Below are 22,992 nucleotides of genomic sequence, written 5' to 3' on the forward strand. Positions count from 1 at the left end.
GTGCAATAGGAAGAGAAAGCGGCAAGTTTACTGACATTGTGTCCTCTTGGAAAGTTTGAAAGCTCATGAAAACGGCTGGAAAATCTTCCAAGAACAAGACAGAAGAATACTGAGTAAGACTCTAAATAGTCTACAGGACTAGACCTCTCACACACTGTCTGCACACAGCAAAGTCTCCAGAGGGATAAATAAATATCAGATTGCAATTTTATTAGAAATAATTTTCATTAAAAAAAATTTTGTCAGCATGTCAAAAAAACCTTGATGAAACTATTGTATACTATCTTCTCTGGAAGGACTTAACAGGAAACATGATATTCCCTTCAGTGTAGTGCTAAAATTTTCATGATTTCTGAGTTCCTGGGACACACCCTAAGGGCTGCTTCTGTGCACCCGATCCATCACCATCCCCGCAACCGTTGCAGGCGTCGTATAAGACCTTATTATTTCTTTGCTTATTGTTGGGAGCTGAGCTAACTCAGTGAGCTCTAAGATAAGTGGCACTAAACTATTTTAAGCACTCAGTATTTTCCAAGAAGGGAGCTTGATAGCAGAGCAGAGAGTTCTGAGTTGTGAGAACTTCATTGTTTTGCAGGATGAGTAATTTGGCTGACCTTGGGTCTTGACTGCTGTTTTCTCATTGCGATGCTATAAGTAGTGTGTTTTAAATAAACTCTAAATAAACTCGGGGACACAGCTTGAATCTGTGCTCCCTCCTGCAATTCTGTCTGTCTTCTTTCTTTTCCTCAGTCCATGCTCCCTCTTTCAGGTACCCTCAATTACTTCGTCGGCTGGCTCTGACACTTATCAGCCAACACACTCAAGAAAGTGAAAGCCGACAGACCTTAAATGCAAGCTGTTACCACTCGACGATTGCACAGCATTTTATATGAAGTCACCAACTCTGATGCTTTTTTAAATAAACAGATAAATGAATAACTATAAACTCCTAAGTACGAGCTTAGAAGTCATTTAAAGTTTCATTCCATCCAATGTTTTAACAAAATTATTCTCTAGTAATGTGACTTTCTCTGCTCCTTTCCTGGGGACAATAAGTCTTTAAATTCTCAAAAATAAAGAATATAGGTAATGGAAAATTTAACATCTAGATATTTGAGAGCATTAATATTTTTGCCATAATAAAAAAATTACAACAGCCGTATTTGTGTCAGATACTGCATTAGCACTTTACCTATACGTTCTAATTTAATCATTATGTTAATCTAAGGTAGTCATTATTACCTTCTCTTTATAAATACGGAAAACTGAAACTCATAGATATTAAAACTTGCCCATGTTAATAGTAAGTGGAAAAGTCAGAATTCCAAATCAGAAATAACTGATAGTAAAATTATTGCTCTTTCCATTTTCAGACACTATTATCCCACAGATACTTTGAACAAACACAAGTTCAGGTCTATCCAATAAATGACTGTGTAGCCTCTTCTGTTTATGGATAGTTACCTTTTGCATTTTGGCAACAGAAGAATTGTGTTAGTGAAATGCAGTCAGTGGATGTTTAACCATCAGTGCTTAAAAGAAAGAAAGAGATGGTTTCCTTCCTCCTCACCTTCTGACAATTATCAATTTCTTTTCACTAACTTTGTCCATTCTATAAACCTTTTGAAAGCAAATGACAAAGTGCAGCTGGACTCTTGTACTCTTCATTCTCATCTATGTCTAATATGTGAAGAGAAATTGGACCAAAAAATAAGCCTTAATAACCAAAACAAAAAAAAGTATTAGCAAAAAATAGTATTTTACGAACCTCAAATTGCAGGTTCTCTGTGGACCTCTTAGCTCAGGAAGAAAGGAGAAGCTTATTCCTGAGGAACATGAGTGGAGAATTGTTTTGAAAGCATCACAGGACATGCTACCACTGATGTGGAGGCAAAGCCCAAGTTCAGTGGCATCCCATTCACTCCCAAAGAAGTCGATCTGAATCCATCTAATCGTTTATTCATTCATTCATTCCACAAAATTTTATTAAGCATTTTCTCGGCAATGGGTCTACAAAAACCTGACCTGTATTGGTGACAGCCCTTACCTGTCTATCTGGGAGTGAGGATGAAGACAGAGGTCAGATGAGGAATGAGCTACTGCAAAACCAGGAGTGGTGAGAATTCTGAAAAAAGTATCCGAGTCTAGAACCTCTAGTTCTTCATTTTTTTAGCAAATACTCTCTCATCTTCTTGTCTAAACTTGACTATTTGTAGAAAGTGTGGTAGACCTAGGAGTTAGGTTGTGATATATTTAAGTTATGGGGCCAGAAAAGCATCGTCTGGTACTTATTTGTTGTGCGATCTTAGACCAATATTGTCCAATAGAAATATGATGTGAGCTACATATGTAATTTAAAATTTCTACTTGCCACTCTAAAGTAATAAAATAATAATGAAGAAAAAGAAGGAGGAGGAGGAGGAGGAGGAGAAAGAGGAGAAGGAGAAGGAAAAGGAGAAGAAATTAAATATAAAGTAACTTTCATAGAATTTTATTTAACACCAATATATCATTATTTCAACAAGTAGTCCATATAAAAATTAATGAGACTTTGCTTTTCTTTATACCAAGTCTTTGATACCTGGTCTGTATTTTACATTTACAGCACATCTCAATTTAGATTTGGATGAGCTAACTTTCAAATATTCGGTCGCGTCGATCTAGACTTTTAGTGTAAACAATGGACATAAATGCTCCAGATAAGCAAGACTTGTGTTTTTGATACCCGAGACCAATAAGTAAATTGTTTCTATCTACCTATTCTAGCTTAACACTATGCTGTGGAATTAATTTTATAATTTGAAAACAAAAATTGAATGGAAAGCTGCAATATTGTTTGACCCATTTTAGTATCAAACTTCACATAAATGAACAAACTTAAAAGTATGGTGTTACAAGAGCACCATCTTGTGGCATTGTATTGTTTTACAGCATTGAAACGGAATTTAGGGAAAAAAGGAAACATGGTCAGTAAGAGTAAGACTATGAGTTTAAGAAATTACTCTAGTAGAGGAACTGTCATTGTTTTCTCATACATGAAGTCTTTTTGGCAAGTCCTCAAGCTGTGTAAACTGGGCATGACAAATTTCTCAGCCACAGGACACGGAAACGCTCAACTCTGGGTGCCAAATAACACTCCAACGTGAATGAAACCTGGTTGAAGGCAAGCTGGCTTCAGTGAGAATATGCTAATGCAGTATTTGCTTTAGTGACATGTATGAGGCTGACACAGAACTTTCACAGAAGATGAACCCATGAGAACACACTGAGATTTTTACAGAAACATTAAAATATAATCCCTGTCATCTGCAAGTGACAACAGAACTACTACGACTGTCTGGATCGGAGAAGTCGTGTAAATGAAGTCACTTTAGAGACTAACCCCAGGTCAGGCCGCATGTGCCCGGGGTCAGTTTAAAGGCCCTGCTGAATGTAAGTTATGTATTCTTCCCACACATGAACCATGTAAGAAATCTTCATGGTTTAACTTCATTTAGAGTCAATCTACAAAACATAGGGTCTCTCTGGATGCCATAATATAAAGAAAGGTGTTTCGTAAACTTTAAGCTAGTACTATGACTTACTCTAAAAAATAATTTTTTAAGTACCATCTATATCACATTAACCACGAAAATACTAACATCTATGCTATTTATTCTCCATTGTGTAGCTGACTTAAAACAGTCCATTCTGTGATTATACTAGTCTCAAACCTATTTTAGCCTGAGAATGTCAGTTCTTGTTTTAGGGAACATTCTATAGCTGCAAGGTGGCTTATCCTGTACCTATGTCAGTATTGATTATAGGCCAAGTAATTACATGTCTCAGAGTCCTGGGGAAGACTTGATCGTCTTAATATTAATTTATGTAGCTAATCAAAGGATGTGAGAAAAGACTTCTGCTCATCTTTCTCTTGTCCAATGCTCCTAGAAGGATGTGCCCACTTTGTATTAGTTATCTATTACTGCGTGACAAATCATCCCCAAACTAAGAGGCTTAAAACAACACTTATGTCACCATTTAGAGGGCATCACGAATTTGGGAGCAGTTTAGTTGGGTGACTCAGGTTGTACCTAGAGTGTTGGCAGAGACCAAAGTCGTCTGAAGGCTTGACTAGAGGACTTGCTCTTGAGACTCACAGAATTAGCAGCAGGCCGCAAGTCTCCACGACCTAAGTTCCTCACAACGTGGGCCTCGCTGTTGGCTGCTCACTATTGACTTTTTCCTAGTGATTGATCTGAAAGAAAGACGTAGAAATCAATATATCTTTTGTAACCTAGTCTCCGCAGTCAAATGTCATCAGTTTGCTGTATTCTATTAGTCACATAAACCAAACTTGATACAGTGTGGGAGGGGATTACATAAAGTTATAAATATCAAGAGGTTGGGATCATTAGGGGACATTTTAGAGGCTGGCTAACACAGTCTGCCCTCTGGCCTTCAATAACCCACATCCCTCTCATATGAAAAATACACTTGTCCTCTCCCTAAACTCTTATGTCTCATCTAGATTACAAAGGAAGAATTAAAACCCTCATACATTGCTGGTGGGAATGTAAAATAATACTGCTGCTGTGAAAAACAGTTTGGCAGTTTTCTCCCCAAAAAATTAAACATAGAATTAAATATAGATTTCAATACTCATCTCGCAATAATAGTACAAGTACATAGAAATCAGTGAGGATATAGAAGACGTGAAAAATAGTATTAATCAAATTGACCCATGATTGATATTTATAAGGCATTATTACATCAAAGAAGAGCAAAATTTAGTCTTTTCAAATAGAGATGAAACATTTATCTAGATAAGTCATATTCTGGGCCATAACATAAATAAATTAAATAAATTTGTAAAGATTCTCCAGTCAAATTAAGCACCTGCTATGACTACAATGAAATGAAAATCAATAGAAAGATATCAGAAAAAATCTAAAGTATTGAGAAACTAAATAATATACTTATAAATGATTCATGAATCAAAGAAGAGATCAAAAATAAAATTGTAAGGCATTTAAAAATGAACAAAAATATCAGAATTTATGGTATGTTGCTAAAACAGAACTTGGAGGAAAACTTACAGCACTAAACATCTCTACTAGAAAAGATTATATCAACAACCTCAGCTTCCACCTTAAGAATCGAGAAAAAGAGGAAATTAAACCCAAAGAGAAGAAAGTAAACAATTAAAAAAAACAATTGATCTTTTTGAAAAGATCACTCTAAGTGATAAACCTCTCACCAGACTGATCAGTAAAAGAATGAGAAGACTCAATTCACCAATATCAGGAACGAGATAAATGGCATCAGTGCAGATTCTACAAATATTAAAAGGATAATATTGTGACCAATTTATTCCAATAAATTCAGTAAATTAGATTAGTGGAAAAATGCCTTTAAAAATATAAACTATTAAAGCTCACCCAAGAAGGAATGGATAACCTGAATAGCACTATATCTATGGACAAAACTATTTTAAAGACCTCCCCCCCAACAAACACACACACACACACACGCATGCCGCACACATTTAGATAGCTTCCTTAGAAAATTCTAGCAAACACTAAAGGAAGAAAGAATACCAATTCTACACAAATATCCAAAAAATCAAAAAGGAGAGACGTTGTCCCAAAGACATTGTAGGAAAACTACAGATAGATATCCCTCATGAATATAAATGCAAAAATTCTTAATATGTAGCAAATTCATTCTAACAATATATAAAAAGGATAATAATACATCACGACCAAGTGATATTAACCCAAAGAATACACGGTTGCTTTAACATTTGAAAATCAATCAATGAAATTCATCATATTTTAAGAAAAACCCTAAAAGAATATAATCACATCAATAGATGGAGGGAAAAAATGACAAAATCCAATACCCATTCCTGATTTTAAAAAACTTTCAAAAAACTAGGAATAGAAAAGAACTTCAATTTGATAAAGGGATTCTACTACTAACATCATTCTGAATGCTTTTCTCCTAACACCTGGAACAAGGCAAATATGTCTCCTTTCAACATTTCTATTGAAAATTATACTGGAGGTATTAGCTAGTGTTATATGGCAAAGGGAAAAAAGCACATAGACTGTAATGTAAAAAATAAAATTGTATTTTCAGAAGACAAGATCATCTACATAGAAAATCTGATAGACTCTTAATTATAATTAAATGAGTTTAGCAAAGGTGTAGGATACAAGATCAATAAACTGTATTTCAATATATTAATAAACAATTGAAAACCAAAATCAACAGTATCACTTACAGTAACTATATTTAGGGATAAATCTAACACAGGATGTGCAGGACACATACTGTTAAAAGATAAAACACTAAGAGAAAATTTAAGACATAAATAAATGGAAGAACTACTATGTTCATGGATTGGGAAACTCATTGGTGTTGTCTATTCACTCTTAATCTAACCCAGTAGATTGATTCGTTATAATCCTGAACAAAATCCCATTATGTATTTTTGCAGAAATTGACAAGCTAATTGTAGAAATGTAAAGGAACTAGGATAGACAAAACTTAGAATAACTTTTTTAAAGAAACAAAAAAGAATAAAGGGCTGTCACTACCTGATTTTAAGACATTATAGAGCTAGTTATCATGGCAGTGTAGTTTTGGAATTTGAGAGACAGATTAAACAGAATAGAGTTCTGAAATACTTCCTCATATTTATGTAATACTAAATTTTGACCAAGATGCAAAGGCATTACAGTAAAGAATAGTCTTGTCAAGAAATGGTGCTGGAACAGTGGATACTCATTTTGATCCAGACCTCCACGTATTTTAACTGCAAATAGATCATATATCTAAATGTGAAATTGAAAACTACAAAACTCCTAGAAGAAAACAAAGATGTATGCTCTTAGGCTAGGCAGATTTCTTAGATACAACACCAAAACATGATCCATAAAAGACAAATAACTGAGTTTGGACTTCATCAAAAATAAAGACTCTTCCAAAGACACTGCTGAGAAAATAAAAGACATCCTAAGAAAGCATTTGTATCCAGAATGTATACTTTCCATTATCAATAAAACAACACAATAAAAAAATCAAGTCATTTGAATAGACATTTAACCAAAGAAAATGATGTATGAATGGCAAATATGAAGAGATGCTAAACATCATTAAGTCATTAGGAAGACATAAATTAAAATGAGATACTATTACACACTTACTAGTTAAAATTAAAAAGACTGATTACATCGTGTTGATGAGAATATAAAATGGAACCCCCATACACTCCTGAGAAGGCGAAACAGTAATAGCACTTTGGAAAACATTTTGATATTTTCTTAAAAAGTTAAATATATACTTACATATAATCCGACCATTCCATAATGTTGTTTACCCACAAGAAATAAAAGCATACTACTCACAAAGACTTGTATGTAAATGTTTACAGCACATTCCCAATAGCAAAAAACTGGGAAAAGCCAAATGTCCAACAGGTGACTATATAAACTGGCTTGTCAACAGTACATTTAGTAAGAAAAAGGAAGTACTAGTGCAAATAAAATGGATGAATTTCAAAATGTTTGGCGAAAGCAGACTATATACTTTACAATCGCATTTATACACATTTCTTACAAAAGGGAAGCTAATCTACAGTGACAGCAAGATCAGTGATTGCCTGGGGAGCTGGCAGAAGGGATCACTAATAGAAAAAACTTGGGGGATCATGGTTGTGTTCATTACCTTGTTAAAGGTTTCATGCTTGTGTATTTCGAAATGTCAAATTACACATTTTAATGTCATTTTGCCAAGTTTTCCTCAATAAAGCTGCTTAAAAAGTCAGTTAATTTTATTGGTATTACTTTTAGTAGATAAGACACACCCATAAACCCATTTGAGATATATCTCAGGCTTCTGCTGAGATGAAGGGCAAAGCTCTTAAACTTCTTAGAGGACCTATTGACTGAGGACTTGTGAGGTCCACACCTTAAATCTTCAGGATGTTTCTCAATATAAAACTTCTCATATTCATAATTGAAACCAGAACATGAATTCAAGTTCAAGCAATTTTAAAAGATGTCTAAGTTCTTATTAGCCCAAATGCTGATTTAAATATATTTTGTCCTACATATTTTTAAGTATGATTTTTATATTTTGTGGCTATCGAACCCAGTTTAACTGGTTTAGTGATAAGATGAATATATCGGTATTTCTCAAAATGTGTTATGTTTCCTTATATTAAATCATCTTGAGATGCTTATTTCAAGACCCTACTCCACAATTACGATATTGTGAGTGGGAAGAAAACTGAGATCGGAGTATGGCAATCAAGCAAGCTCTCCAGAGAAGACAGATATGATACACTCAATGCCTTCACACACACAAATGCAGTCTCCTACAACTTCCCAATTCAGCTGTTTCTAGGATTAAAATGTTCATCAAAATAAAAGGTTCACATTATTTATTAAGCTTGTAATAATTTTATTCATAACAAAATTTATTTTTACATGTATATACAAATCATATTTACTTTTAGACACATAAAATACAGATATATTTACATATGTATAAAAATATTAAAACAGACTTTACACATCAGAAAAACAAGCAAGATTTCACAAAGGATATTTGGAAGTATACACACTGAAAACAAGGTCAAGAACAAAAGGTGACAAAGCATTTAAATTAAGACTCCAGTTGATATTTCAATAGATATTAATTTGATGAGGCAAATAAAATGTCCCAAATGCTAATAGATGGTAAACAATTTATATTTAGGATTGTCTGGGTAAAATTACATGGCCTTCCTTTACTATAAAACTGAAAACAATTTTATTTTACCTCTGAAGCAAATATAGATGAAGTTTTCCTTTTTTCTTAAAATATTTAAATTTTCTGATTTACACTGAGAATTTTGAATATTTTCACATTAAATCATAAAATATTTTAAGAGGTTGTGCATCCTCTATTTACCAGGGGGAAAAACCCATCTAGTACATTGATTTCGCTATAAAATTGAATATAACAATACATTTTTATTTCTCAAATTAAAACGTAACTTTTTCTGACTAACCTTCACGATCAGTTATAATAGATTTAATCAGAGATCACAATCGTCGTAAATTCTTCTTGCTTTTCTTAGTACCAGGCAAAGGACCCATTTTATAACTGGCTTTTAGAGGCTTGCCATTCGAGCAGTCTTTGCTGGTATGATAATTACACAGACACCGTGTACAATAATCAAACCCACAGCCTTCTCGTTTGCAGGTTGCCCGCTGTAAATAGCCATCATATTTTGCAGGTGAATTACAGCGAATACAGGCTTTGAGGCTTTCATTCTTTTTCAAAGTTTTGGCAACCTAGAAAGAAGGAAATCCATTAACAAATTTTAGTAAGGGCTGAATGTAATTCAGTTAGGAAAAACAAGAGTGGCACCTTCTCCAATACGTGCATAAAGCACCATGTCACACATAAGCCAACTGGCTCCCTTAAGGAGCTTACTGTTTGTACAATGGGTGAGAGATCGCACCACTTATCAACTGGTCCAGTAGCAATGTCCTAATGCTGCTTTTTAAATACATTCCCCTTTTACTTCATGAACTACCACATATCAATGCCTAACTTAAATGGTCACCTTTTCTGTGAAGTCTTTCTAGTGTCACGCTAGAACTGGCTGCTGTTTTACCTGTAGTTTTATCTTTTTTTAAAGCACCTACCACATTACATGGCATTTTTAAATGTAAGCCATCTTCCATTCTAGATTGTTAAGGTTATAAAGGTTGCCATGTTTTCTTATCTATGTAGTACCCGGTAAGATGGCAGATGCTCAATAAATGCTTTTTGAACAAACTTACATGTTGTATTAGTCATCACATTATAAATAATTGAGAAAACTAAATGTTATTATACATTATTTATATTTATTGACCAACATGAGGCAGTCAGCACTTTGTCATAACATGCACTCTTAGGTAAGGTTATGGTTTTTAAATTAAGCTTGCAAAATTATCCGCCTGTGAGTAGAACTTGTAATACACATTACCCAATGATTTGAAGGTAGAACAGGAGGTCTTCAATTTCTGAAAACTGGACTTTTTCTATTTAGAACTTTTCCTCAGATATTAAAGGCAGGAATTGTAAAATGTAATACTGAATTTTATATTAGCAGTTTTATAAATTTCAAAATCAAGGTTTTTCATTAGTTTCTTAATATTTCCAAATTAGATTTCGATATCACTGAACTGTCATAATGCCAAATGGTATCTATAATTTTCATCATAAAGACATCTCTTTACTTTCCCAATTTATCAGTTGAGTTATAAATGGTTTCTTAATTTCCAACATTTTTGAGAGAAGAGGCAAAAGATAAGGTCTCCGTTAACAATTCCCTAATAGTTCTAATTATGCTGATTAAAGGTAAAGCCCTCCATTTCTTACTCTAAGTCCTTTTAATGATAAGGGCCCCATGCTTCTAATTTATTGATAAACAAAAAGTTACCTCCGAGAATTCATTGTGCCGACTATAGGTAGAATCTTTCTGATCATCTGGATTGGATAACTTGGTTCGAGCATCTTTTCTGGGGGGAGGCTGGGCTGCTGCTTTTTGAACAGAAGCCAATGCGGTTCTGACCATAACATTCTCTCTGGTTGAACCATGTGGTGAGAACTTAATGCTCTTCTCCTAAAAGAAATGTTTTAATAGGACTTAAAAATATTCTCCTATACTCTCAACAGTCAGGCATTTTTATAATGTCTGCGTATGTAAAAAAAGGGCAAATGAGAATGTAAAGGATTCATCCCTATATCCAATTTACCTACACGTTTAAATGCAGCCACACAAAACTATTCACATACACATGTAAAGCCTAATAACTGAGTTATTGACAGGAATTACAAACCAGAAATTGTGACTCACTTTACATGCTTAGTCTATGCAGCATTTACTACATGATTTATTAAGTACCACTGACAGAAAAAAGGTCATTCTTCCTACCACCAGTAGATGGCAACAGTCATGTTTAAGTGTCACCTCAATGTCATGAATAGATTCAAAAACCCTTTAGATTAGAAAATTTTCCATCGACAGCAGCTTATCAATAAAGAAATTAAACATAGAGAATTAAAGCAATTCTCTAAAAGCAGCAGCACCAAAATTTGGACCAAAGTCTGACAACTCTCAGGCCTAAAATTTTAAAAACATCGATCTTGAAGTAGTTTTAATATACAAGGGAATTCTTCGATCGATGAATTCTCTTGTATATTAAGAATCTTCAATGTTATAATTTACTGTTTATCTGGGTAACTGAAAAAAATACACACAAATGGCAACCAAGATTAGCTGTATGATCAATTCACACTATCAGAACTAATTTTCACTTTTTTACTTTTGGAAATTACATTGCTAGGAATAAATGCCCGATGTGGGATTCCTTTCCCTTTATCTCTGAATTTCCTTAATGAGTTCTGGTAACATGCTGAAATGGTTTTTGAATGTAGAGGATTTCCAGATTACCTGTTACCAATTTTCCCCCTCCTATTTCTGAAGGTAAAGGGCACTAGACCAGCTGCTATATTTTAAAATGAAAACATCAACTGCAAAGACTTACAGTAACTCTTCGTATTGCTTCATTGTATAACTGCAATGCCCTTTTATCATCTTCTAGAATCTTCTTCCAAGTTGTGCTCACTTTAGACACACTAGAAAAATAAATTATAATGGAAACAACTAAAGCATCACAAAGATCTAAGATAAATATATTACAGAAACATTAACCGTGCAAAAAAGAAATTTCTATTACTAGTGCTTCTCGAACATGGCTATCTATTAGAAGTGCCTGGGGCACTTAAGATTTAAAGATGTCTCATGCCTAGTTATTTAGATTTAACTGGTCTACAATGGGGTCCAGGGTTCTGTGTTTTTTTAAAAAGATCCCATCAATTCTAAGTGGATCCAGGCTTAAGACTCACATATTTGTACTGCATTTTTTCACAATATTTGCAAACATCAAGTAGCCACCACTGTATATAAGGCACCATGTTGACTTTTTGGTAAATATTGTGGACAAATTTCAAAGTGCTCTAGGACACACTGCTATTAGTAGAAATTAACCAGAAAAAATCCTTTTTGTGAATAGAAAAAGTAGAAACTGTGATGTTGACTTGCACTCAGGCTAGCCTACAATAAAAATCAACACTTATATCTGTTTTGCTTTAACTATATAGTTCATAGAGACCAGTGTAAAGTACCGCAGGGAGTACCTCTAAAAAATTTTTCAAAAAGCCAAAAATGATCCCAGTTGAGTTGAATCCAATCTAATCCAATTGTCTATATAATCATTTTAATTCTCATAATTACCTCATTCTAACTAGTTTTCTTTGGTACAATGAGGTTAGTTAGTAAAAGATTTCTAAGAAATAGTCATAATCGGGCCCATTTGTGGATCACCGTATTTTCCTTACTGTCAAATCTAGGAGTGCCCTACATTAAAAAACCTAAAAAAGAACAAAAATTATATTTTCAAGTGTGACAAAAGTCACAATGTCTGTTGGACCTGTATACTAGAACTAGGATGTTGTTTACAGTTAAGTTAGCAATCAGGTAAAAGTCAATTAAACTACGCAGAAAAGACTACCCTGTTTTCGCATGAGCTGGTTGGTGTTGAGCCACCTAATAAACACGTTCAGTGTAAAATACTAATACACTCAAAGCAACGATACTTACTTGATTAAGTCCATATCGCTGAGCTGTGTTAAAATATTTGCTAAGAGATGTCTGAGTCCCCGTCCAAAGAGTTCACTGAGAACATCTACACATTCTAGGCCCATTTTCCTGCCAATTATATTCTGTAGTCCAAAATTTACATTATACTTCTTCAGCTTCTCCCAATCTATTTTAGAATTTCGTTTGGAATTCTTTTTTAATGTTGAACAAACCACTTTTGCAAAATGAAGAGCTGGCAGCAAGTTTTTATTGGGATATTGGTCTGGGCTTTGTGTTTGTAGCAGGCAAGACTGTGGACTGTCACTGGAATTTTCCTCCAGGGGAAAGCTAGCTTCTTCATGCTCATTGATGCTACTTTGTTGGGAAAATGAAGAATAGCCACTGTCTTCATAAGGTCCATTTGTCTCTAGTTCTTCTGTTTCATCTGAACTATTAAGTGTCGGTTGCACATGTTGATTTTCCTTGTTATGCAAGGGCTTGTTCTCAGTTTCAAGTTCTACAATCCTGGGGCTCCCAATCGGTGACCCAATATCCGATAAGCTTTCATAGTCTTTAATGCAATCTTTATAAGAGCCTTCCAAACATGCAGAAGTATAGGAACCTAGCCTTTCACTGTCATCAGGTTTTACCAGTTTAAGTCCAGAATGAACATGATTATAGCTAAAATCACACTTCATTTTGATAGAAAGAGTAGAACTTTCTTCTTTGCGACCTACAAAAAGAACAAAACATATTTACTTAATAGCAAAATTTCCACATATCCTGACATCTTAAATTGGGATTTACAAAGATTTAATTGGTATCATCTCAGAATTGTGTATTGCCTATGTAACTATGAAGCTATTGAAGTTTAATTACTGAGATGTAACAACATGCGGAAATATTACTTAAATCTTATGTGTGTGTGTATATACATATGTATATCTTATCATTAAAAGGGTACTTCAGAACATATTGCTTTTTGATCCGTACAACTGTAACATTTGACTTTTAGAGACTATACTGATTAAAACATAGTGGAAAGGCACTATTTAATAAAAACCTGGGCTTATGAAACAAATAAGGAAATGTGAGGCCTCAAGAGTGGGGTATCAGGTTGGAGATCTCTATAATAATCAAATACTTCTAGAATCGGTGTTTGTACTCTGGATTTGACATGGTATTATAGTCAGCTTTGACTTAAGCATAACTTAAACCACTGAGAGTAAATATGGTTAGGACCAATGGGGGAGGGGAATGTGTAAGGGCCAAAATAGTTTTGATAAAAGTAACAAATAGAAAGACTTGTATATTATTTAAACACTAGTAATTATTATATGCCTTAGAATAATTAATTGTAGGTAGCAAAGAGAAAGGACTAAAAAGGCCATATATTTAAACATCCATAAAGTCTACTTGAACTCAGAGCTCTCATCTCTAAGTTCCATTCTGACTGATGCTCTGGGTGACAGGCTGACATATTTAAAGTGCTGGTCGCCCTACTGGATAGTAAACTCAAGCACAGGAACATCTCCCCATATCTTGCATAATATGTGCTAGAAACTCTGCTATCTTTACTGAACAAAGATTTCTCATGATTAACGAAAGAACCAGAAGAAAGATTTGGAAAAGAATTATGCCGCTCTGATCAGTACAAGACCAGATGTAAGAAGAATGTGAGGCTGGTAGGGCAGTGAGTGTTAATTCCTGTTCGGATGCAACTGTTTCTGGATGTTATTCACTAGAATTCATAGACACTGATTCAAATTTAAACTTCGAAAAAGCCAAAGACTTGTTTAGGGTTGCATCACCACCCCCACAGCTTCAGAAACTGGTTAAAATATCTTTCAAACAGGTTTTCTCAATCTCTGGACTACTGACATTTTGGACTAGAGAATTCATTGTTGTTGGCATCATCCTGTGCATTGTAGGATGTTCAGCAGCCTTTATTCACCTGATGCCATTAGCAGCCCCTATTCCCCACGCAGGACAATAAAAAATGTCTCCAGCCACCAGTTACTGCCAAATGTTAGCAGTGGGGGGAAGGCAGTGGCAGCAGAATCTCCCTCATTAGTCAGTTGAGAACCACTGCCTTAAAAAATGATTAGGATTTTGTCAGGCAGTAGAGGCTGGGAAGGGCATTCACTGAAGGATAGTATAAGCAAAGGCACTATTCTGGGAAGGAAAATAATGGGTTCAGAAAAACTACTTAGCATTACTGAAGGCAGTATGTGAATAATATGTGCTTCCAATGTATTCCCCATTTACTATCCCCTCTGCAAGCCAAGCCAATCATAGGTAGCTAACAATTTATCCTATAATAATTGTATATACCAGTATATTTAGTCTGTACTAAATATTGGTAATCTGTCCATATTAATTTTACCATTTTTATTTAGAGCAAAACCTTTAAGTCTAAATACTAAAGGACACCTTGGTAGAAAGTAACCTAGTAGATAGAGACCCCCTCTTTAAATCCCCGATCATTAACATAGTGGGAGATAAATTATGTGCTTCAGAACCCCATTTGAACTAACCCTAAAATTTAAGTTTAAGCTAAGAGTTTGGGACATAAAAAGCAAGTAAAGAATATATAAATTCTAATCTCCTAATTAACCCTAACTTGAACAAATTATTCTGAGTGGTTCTCTTCCACTCAGAAAAAGTAAAATACTACAAGATATTTTTATTTTTGTCTCAAGTATGATTTACATATGACATTTAATCTGAGAGAATGAAGAGGAAACCACCTACAAAGACCCACCTGTCCACTGTTTAGCTGCCTAAAGGGAAGAGGCCTGAAACTGTACTTCAGAAACTCTTCAACACAAAGACACTCTTCTGCTTGTCTTTAGAACCCAGTTACTGGGACTATCCTACAGAACCCCTTTCATTCAATTGCACTTGAATATGGGCAGCTCTTTAAATTTAGAACTAATAATGATTCCAATAGCTAATAATTATTTAGAAGTTTACGATTTCCAACTTGTTTCCAAACACTTGGTTTTCATAATCTTTTGAGGTAGGATAGAGAGGTATTACCTTATTTTTATAAATGAAGACATGAAACTCAGCTAAGTAACTTGCCAAAGGTTTTACTGGTAGTTAAGAGAGATGGATTACTCTTCTTGAATGTAAATTAAGTATTCTTTCTACTATGTCACCTGAGAAGTGAGATAAAAGTACATACATATATACATATATGTAAAATACAAAAGCATAGAAACATGGACTTTGGTTTAAATTCCAATACTACATTATTTATGTTGTTGCTCAAATTGTTCCAGCTTTGCCACTGTTAAGTTCATGTCCATTTGACATACATCCATTGTTTTGTTTCTGGAGAAGTCCTTACTTTCTGGCACTGTAAGATGCTCCAGGATCATCTTGTATTTTCCATGTTTCAGCCCTAGAATCGGTTATCTTTCCAAGGAACTCTGGTTCCTTTTATTGGTCCCAAAATTTGGATGCTGGTTATAGATTTAGTTTTAAAATGTGAAATAATGTACATTTTTAAATCTCCATAAAAATGCTGCAAAAAAATATCACTTTATACAAAAGGAAGCTGAAATCAGACTGTAAAGGACTAATTTCAGGTCCTTCAACTAGTTTAGTGTATTCCTGTGACCAACCCAAGTATCTCTAAACAATTTGGGAAATAACATGTTTTATATATTTGATCTGATATTATTTAGAAAGAAAAAATATTATGTTGTTTCATGACCTCTCGAATCAGACCAATGAGGGTTCAGAATCTAGTTCTGCCACTTCGTTCATTTATCCAGTGCCTACTTGGTAATGGTGTAGGGAGAGGAAGAAATTAGGGATGATCTTTGCTGGAGGTGACATTCTGAAATCTGAAAGCAAGGACAAATGTTGAGGAAGAGAAACTCCTATAAGACTGCAAATTAGTGAGCTAGGAGGAGAATGATTGAAAAATAAGGTTGGAGAGGCAGAATGGCTTATAAGCTTTTTAGGGTAGGATGGGTCTTATTGTGTAATGAAGAGCTTTTGAAGGGTTCTGAGTACTGGTATTTGGTTTACGCTTTAAAATAAAAATCATTGGTAGCTGTGGAAAATGGATTATAGGAAAGTACAAGTGGAAGCAGGGAGGCTAGTTAGAAGAGAGTATCACAAAAGTCCAATGAGTCCAGTACTTGAGATTTGATGACCATAGCGGAAATGAAGGTAATTGAATAGATGTGAGATCTACTTAGGAAGGTAAAGTCAAAGTCAACAGAGCTTGCTGATATATTGGATGTGGGTGATGAAAGTAAGTGGAGTAAAAAATACCCAGGGGTTTAAGTTTTGAGCATCTAAGGTATAAAGGGTCATTTGCTGAGTTGAGGAAAACTGAGTTACCTCTTTCATCTATAAAATGGGGGTGAGAAAATAAAACTGGACTAAACTCATGACAGAGTCCCTGCAGCATATGGTCTAATCAATAGAATCTAGAGTATTTTCTTCACATTATTCATAAGCAAAACCCCTTCATATTCCTTATACTGTATATCATGAACATTTTAAAAGCAGTAAAATATACTCCAGGCAGATGTATGCATTTCAGATTATATACATTTCTTAGGAATCAGATCCAACTTCAAATGAAAATCCTTGTTCAGTCTTTTGACTAACTTTGTGATCTAGAACATGCAGTCTTTCATTTTCTCTAAAATGTTGATATAGTTATTTTATAAAGTTGGTAGATTCAACATACTGCATTTTTCAAACCTTACAGTCCAATCATGAAAGAGCTATTATATTAACCGTACAAAATGTAATCTATTTAACATTTGAATATAGAGCTGATACTCCATATTAGTTAAATAGGCTACAATCCTTAAAAATCTTTACAGCCATTCCAATGTTATTAAGTTCTATAATCTCTAATACCTTAAGAGAACCACCATGTGCCAACATTAGGCATGGCTATTTCTTTAAAAATTTAAAAGAACATGAAGGCTTGCCGCCATAAACTACAAATCAGCCATAATCCCTAAGAGAAAAAAAAATTTTTTTGAGTCTACTTTCAAAAATATTCAAATACAATAAATTTTTAAATTTCATTTTCTCAAATCTGCAAACAGTAAAAAAATTCAAGATTTCAAATATTCTCTTGGGAAGCAAGGTGGTAAAGAGACCATTGAAATTAAACAATCAAAAGACCCCTTCTTAGAGCCATCAAGCTTCAGAATTTCACAGGGAGACTTATGATCCAGGCAGGATATTCCAGAAATAGATAAAACCTGTTAAAATTAAGTACTTTTTCCTCCAGTCTTCTAGAGTCTTTTCTAAAGAAATAGGTGTCTTCCAGAGACTACCAAACATTACAATACCAAATTGCTCATTTTTAAAATTTTGGTAATTTCCGAGTTAAAATAAATGCATTTAGGCCCCTTAGAGACAGCGACAAAGAGGATAAAAATAAACGTTTATTTGAGTGCCTTTCACTCTATCCAAGTTTGGAATAAAAAAACTAGTGTTTTAGAAACACAGGCAAAAAGAATAACCAATTCTTCAATTCCTACAAAATCAGCTCCTAAATATAGCCACATTCACGGTTCTGTACTAAAAACTGCATTTTTCCCCCCTGATTCCAGGCCTTGAGACTGAGTTACTGGATAAAGGGCAAAAAGGAGAACTGAACGTTTTTGTTTGGACGTCCCAACAGAGACTGGTCCGATGAGGGGGGTCCCTCCATTTGGCGGGATTGGGTGGGGGGAAGACCCTGGAAATCCTGTGGGGTCGGAAGGGTGGCCCCTCAGGGCGCGGGCCTTGCGGAGGAGGCGGGAGATAAGAGCGAGCCTGATCTCCCGCGCCCGCCAGCAAGACTGAGCTGGCGAAAAACTGGGGAAACTGACTTCAGATCTGAGGGTGCGGGACAGATATGGAAAAGGGGTGCAGAGGGTAGGGGTTAGGCACCTGGCCGGGCCCTGGGGGCCGCCGGCTAGTGAGCCCTGCAGAGTCGGAGCCCCAGGGTGGGGTGGGGGAGGGGAGGGGCATTTGGCGCCCATTCCAGGCGTGTGGGGAGAGGTTGATCTTCCAAAAGGCGCCCTAGGAGGCCTCAGCCCGCACACCTCCAACGGAGCAGGCTTTCAAGTTCGGCGTGGCAAGCAGGACCCCGACCCGCCATCCCGCCACAGCACATCAGGCTTCCCGTCCCAGAACCCCAGCCTCTTTCTCCTGGTGCCAAGAACCGCCGCCGGTGCCCGCTCGAGGCCTGGCGTGGAGTTGCACGCCCGAACTCGGGAGGGTGTCGAGTTCGTGTCGCAGGCCCCCCACCCCTCACCGGTACCCCTCCGGGAACCTGCGCGCCCCTCGCGCCGTCTCCTCTCACTCACTGTGCGGGTGATGAGGGCGCCGGGCGGCTGTCACGGTGCTGGAGCTGCAGCGGCAGGAGCTGGATGGGGAGCGTGGGGAGCAGCTGCAGGGGCGCCGGCTCATGCCAGTGCAAGTGGGGTCCTCCCCAGGTGATGGAGCAGCTACCGCACGAAGATGCTGGACACCCGCTTCACAGAGCTCTCTCCCCTAAAAGGCGCCAGCTGGTACTTTTAAAATCTTTGAATTTCGTGCCCAAACCGCACGGCCCAATGGGGGCGCGTCGCTCGCAAGCGCGTTCCAATGGGAAGGCGGTGGGCGGAGGTGCCCTCACCCAAGCCCAATTGGAGGCTGCCGAGGCGGGGCCAGGCGCGAGGCCCAGCCTCCTTCCTTCCACCCGGCTCGGCGCGTCCGGAAGGATGCTGCGGTCGGGGGCGGGGAAGGAGGCGGGGCCCTGGAGCGCGACGGAGGCTGCGGCCGGGCCGCACGTGGAGGGAGCCTACCACGCATGCGCCCACCCGCCACGCTTCCATCCGCTGTGGGAACCGGCCTCCTGCAAGTCCTGACTTCATCCTGAAGGCAGCTCCGGCTTCTGTCTGAAGATCTCCGAAGGGCACAAAGGGAAGCTGACTTTCTCCGATCATCTCATAGCGTGAGATTGGTGAGCGGCGACTCTGGTCGTCCGGGAATGCAGACTTTCCGGAAGACGAACCCTCCCCCCAGCCCAGCATAGCCCGCCTCTCTAGGATTTAGGCGCGCTTCTCTCTACCTCCTGGTTTCGCCCCTCCCCTGCCCAGTGCTTTTGCGCAGGCGCTTTTGGCGGCCCGTGGCTGCAGAGTTGGCGGGTTGGCGCTTGCGCCCGGGGATACCCCGCGGTTCTCTGAGAGGGAAGGGAGAGGAGCTGGCCGCGGTGGGTGGGTCTACCTTCATCCTCGCGCGCTTAGAGGGTCCCGTCGATACGGTGGCGGGAGACGTGGAGCCGCGACTCCCAGGTGCTTCCGGTTGGGGTGAAGGTGGGACATCTTTCTTGTAAGCTTATTTATTAGTTAGTTTCAACCACAGTTCTCCTGCCACCATTGCTTTGTATGGGCCTTAAGCTTATTAAATTTGTATCTCCCCTGTCCTGGTTGTTTGTTCGTTTCTTTCCTTCAAGGGTCAAGCGCAAGAGACAGTAATCCTGCTCCAAAATAAATAAAACGTCCTGCTTTGGGAGTTTTCAGTCCCCATACTCTGGGGCTGGAGGCCTTTCCTTGGCCAAGGGATTGATTTTCTATTAATGGAAGAACGGGTGGAAGTATCGGTTGTTAAAGGCTTCGATGACACATTGCACCGTATTAGTTATGGTGAGCTTTTCACTTTTTGAATGTGCACTTGAGTGGCGACAGTGCATTCCCTGGGCTCAGCTTTTAGTCATAGCTCAATGAAACTACAGCATCTAAATTCCAAAAGTCTCAATCCTTGTGTTTCGCAGTTTTACTTTCTAAATTTAACTTTTGCTTGTCTGCAGCCTCAGGGAGAGTTGATACTTGGCATATGGTAATTGCTCAGTTAATTCGGTGGCAAGTCCGGGGGTGAGGCAGCACCTGGATCAGGATGGGTAGGGATGGGGATGAGCCTTGCAAGTGCTGGGTGGATCCCATATTTATGTAAAACATGATTAGTTCATTTTTTTTGCATTAATTTTGGTCTTTTAGAATGTTGCATTAAATTAATAATTTTCTTGATTACTGAAATTTTGGGCATCTCCTTAAAATTTGCATCTTAGTCGCGTGTCTCACCTTATTTATTAGCTTGGCCGTGATGCCAGGTCCTGGAGATATAGGGTTGAAAAGACTAAAGTTCTGTCCTTCAGGGAGCTTACATACTAATGGGAAAGAAATTGGCAATTAATTTCAGTAAATGAAAGAGGACTGTAAAACATAATGGGGTAGAGAATAGGCAGTAAGGGGCATCAATTAATGGCTTAATTTTTGAGATTTTGGATGAAGTTCTGAATGTAGAGCTGGCAATGCAGAGATCTACATAATAGGTAGAGGACAGGCCTGAAAGTGCTTATCTTATTCAAGGCCTGATGTGTCTAGGGTGTACTGAGCAAGGAAGACAGGAGAGAGGTCAAAGAGGTAGAAGCCAGATCATGCAGGACTTTGTAGGTTTATATGTAGAGTTTAGCATTTCTTTTGATTGCAACGGGTAGCTTTTGGAAGGATTTTTAGCAAGGGAGTGATTTGTTGAATAAATATTAAAACTATAGTAGCTTTTTATCTACTAAGCACTTTAGAAATGTTATCCTTTAATCCTCACAATTACCCTAGCATTATTTTAATTTGATGATTGTGCTTAGAAGTATAATTCCTACAGAACCACACAGCTAGTAAACAAAGGCTCCAACCCAGCTGCAAGAGACCATGTACTTCTATGTTATACTGAAGATTAATAATGATTGCTGGAGACCCGATTGTTTTAGTACCTGTTTGAGCTGAGAGGTTATCTTTATTCATCTCTTTTATTTTCAGATGCGAATATATGAAATTTGAGGCGAGGAGAGGTTCTTGTTAATTGAGCACCTGGACTATAACCTTTGGATCTGAACCACAGCTTAAAAAGTGTTCTCCAGCAGTTATTCATTCATTCATTCATTCATTCATTCATTCATTTCAGAAAAAGGCTAATGTATATTATTGGAAAAAGCCAAGCATGTTTTATCGCATGCTAAAATAGTTTGTCAGGCTCTTTTTTGGGTTAAATTACTTAATATTTTTAACTGTTAAAACTTTAATTATGATGAAATAATATTTTGACCGACAACTTGTTCAGTAGGTTCATGAGCACCTGTTAATTTCATTTTTAGTGAGAAATTTAGAAAGAACCATTCTGAATTTACTAGATGTCAACAGATACATATACATATGAATACATGTCAACAGATATATGTATATTTACATATATGTGTATGTATATATATATATATATACACCTTTTCCAGTAAATCAGTATCAGTCAAAATTGTTGAGTTTTTAGGAGCAAAGTGAGGTACAGAGAGAATTGCCCTCATTCCTTTAGCAAATTCTTATTGCCTACAACTTTTGAGACCTTGAAAGTGTATGCAAATAATTGGTACATGACACCTGACCTTGTATTTACTATCTGGGCCAGACATAAGACGCTCAGTAAATAATCTTTGAGTAAAAGCATCATGGGTCCTAAAGGGGAGGAAGAGATAAGGTATATAAAATATAGCTATAATGGGACACTAGGTAGTCAAATAACATCTGGTTACAGTGGGACTTTTTATAGAACAGAAGAGTTAACTTCTGTATGCCAGGATAAGTGAATCTCTAGGAAGGGGTTTCTCAGCCTCAGCACTGTTGACATTTTGGGCCAGATGCTTTGTTGTGGGGAGCTTTCCTTTGCATTGTAGGGTATTTAGCAGCATTCTTAGCCTGACTCTCCTCCCCTTCTAGTTGTGATAACTGTCTCCAGACATTGCCGGATGTCATTTGCGGGGGCAAGGTTTCTTGTAGACGAGAACCACTACTATAGGGGATGTCTTTTGAGGGAATGGAGAGGAGGGAGGCCTTTCATGGCATAAAGAATAAAATGGGAGAAACTTAAATGCAGGTGCTTTATCAGGAAAAATTATTTGATTTGATATGACATAAGGATGGGTGCTATGTAAAATGGGCTGATATGAACTGATGTTGGATACAGAGATGGATGTATCCTATGTACACTTAAGAGCTGGAGTTTTATTTGGGAGGCAGTGGGAAGCTATTAAGCAAAAGGGTGACAAGATCAGAGCCTTGCTTTTTAGGAAGATGAATCTGGCAGTTACATGTATGTAACCTAAATTATCAGGTAGAGAGGATACAGCAAGAAGTCAGAGGACAGAAGTAGTTCATGAGAGAAGTAATTCTGGACAAGAGTAGTAATGGAATCGGAGAGGATTAAGTGTTTAGTACGAGAGTAGAATTTAGCAATAAACTGCATGTGAGGAAGAGGAATCA

The 22,992-nt window shown here is 37.1% G+C and overlaps 1 protein-coding gene and 1 long non-coding RNA gene across 4 annotated transcripts; one reads left to right on the plus strand and one right to left on the minus strand.

Moving 5' to 3' along the window:
- Positions 1–8,583: 8,583 nt before the first annotated feature.
- FBXO5 (F-box protein 5) lies at positions 8,584–19,253 on the minus strand. Of its 3 annotated transcripts, none has more exons than XM_006915006.3 (5): positions 19,012–19,253; positions 12,692–13,403; positions 11,577–11,667; positions 10,469–10,651; positions 8,584–9,329 (listed from the first exon to the last, which is right to left on the minus strand). In XM_006915006.3, exons 1-5 carry the CDS (start codon positions 19,112–19,114, stop codon positions 9,078–9,080), a joined length of 1,341 nt encoding a protein of 446 aa, XP_006915068.1. In that variant the 5' UTR covers positions 19,115–19,253; the 3' UTR covers positions 8,584–9,077. The 3 variants fall into 3 exon arrangements, with proteins under 3 accessions (XP_006915068.1, XP_024904817.1, XP_015447391.1); XM_025049049.1 differs by lacking the exon at positions 19,012–19,253 and adding an exon at positions 15,713–15,731; XM_015591905.2 differs by lacking the exon at positions 10,469–10,651.
- Positions 19,254–19,522: 269 nt separating this feature from the next.
- Positions 19,523–22,605, plus strand: LOC112482307. The gene is made up of 3 exons (XR_003047255.1): positions 19,523–19,649; positions 20,142–20,331; positions 21,502–22,605. It is a non-coding gene; the product is annotated as an uncharacterized LOC112482307 (long non-coding RNA).
- The last annotated feature ends 387 nt before the right edge of the window (positions 22,606–22,992 follow it).

Source organism: Pteropus alecto, unplaced genomic scaffold (assembly GCF_000325575.1).
Source record: "Pteropus alecto unplaced genomic scaffold, ASM32557v1 scaffold195, whole genome shotgun sequence".
NCBI lineage: Eukaryota > Metazoa > Chordata > Mammalia > Chiroptera > Pteropodidae > Pteropus > Pteropus alecto.

Bases quoted from the DNA above. Each gene is read 5' to 3' on its own strand.
- FBXO5 (XM_006915006.3), bottom strand. From the start codon at position 19,114: ATGAGCCGGCGCCCCTGCAGCTGCTCCCCACGCTCCCCATCCAGCTCC. The intron at 13,404-19,011 runs GTGAGTGAGAGG...TTCTTTTTGTAG, and splicing joins GCGCCCTCATCACCCGCACA to GTCGCAAAGAAGAAAGTTCT. The intron at 10,652-11,576 runs GTAAGTCTTTGC...CATTTCTTTTAG, and splicing joins AAGCAATACGAAGAGTTACT to GAGAAGAGCATTAAGTTCTC.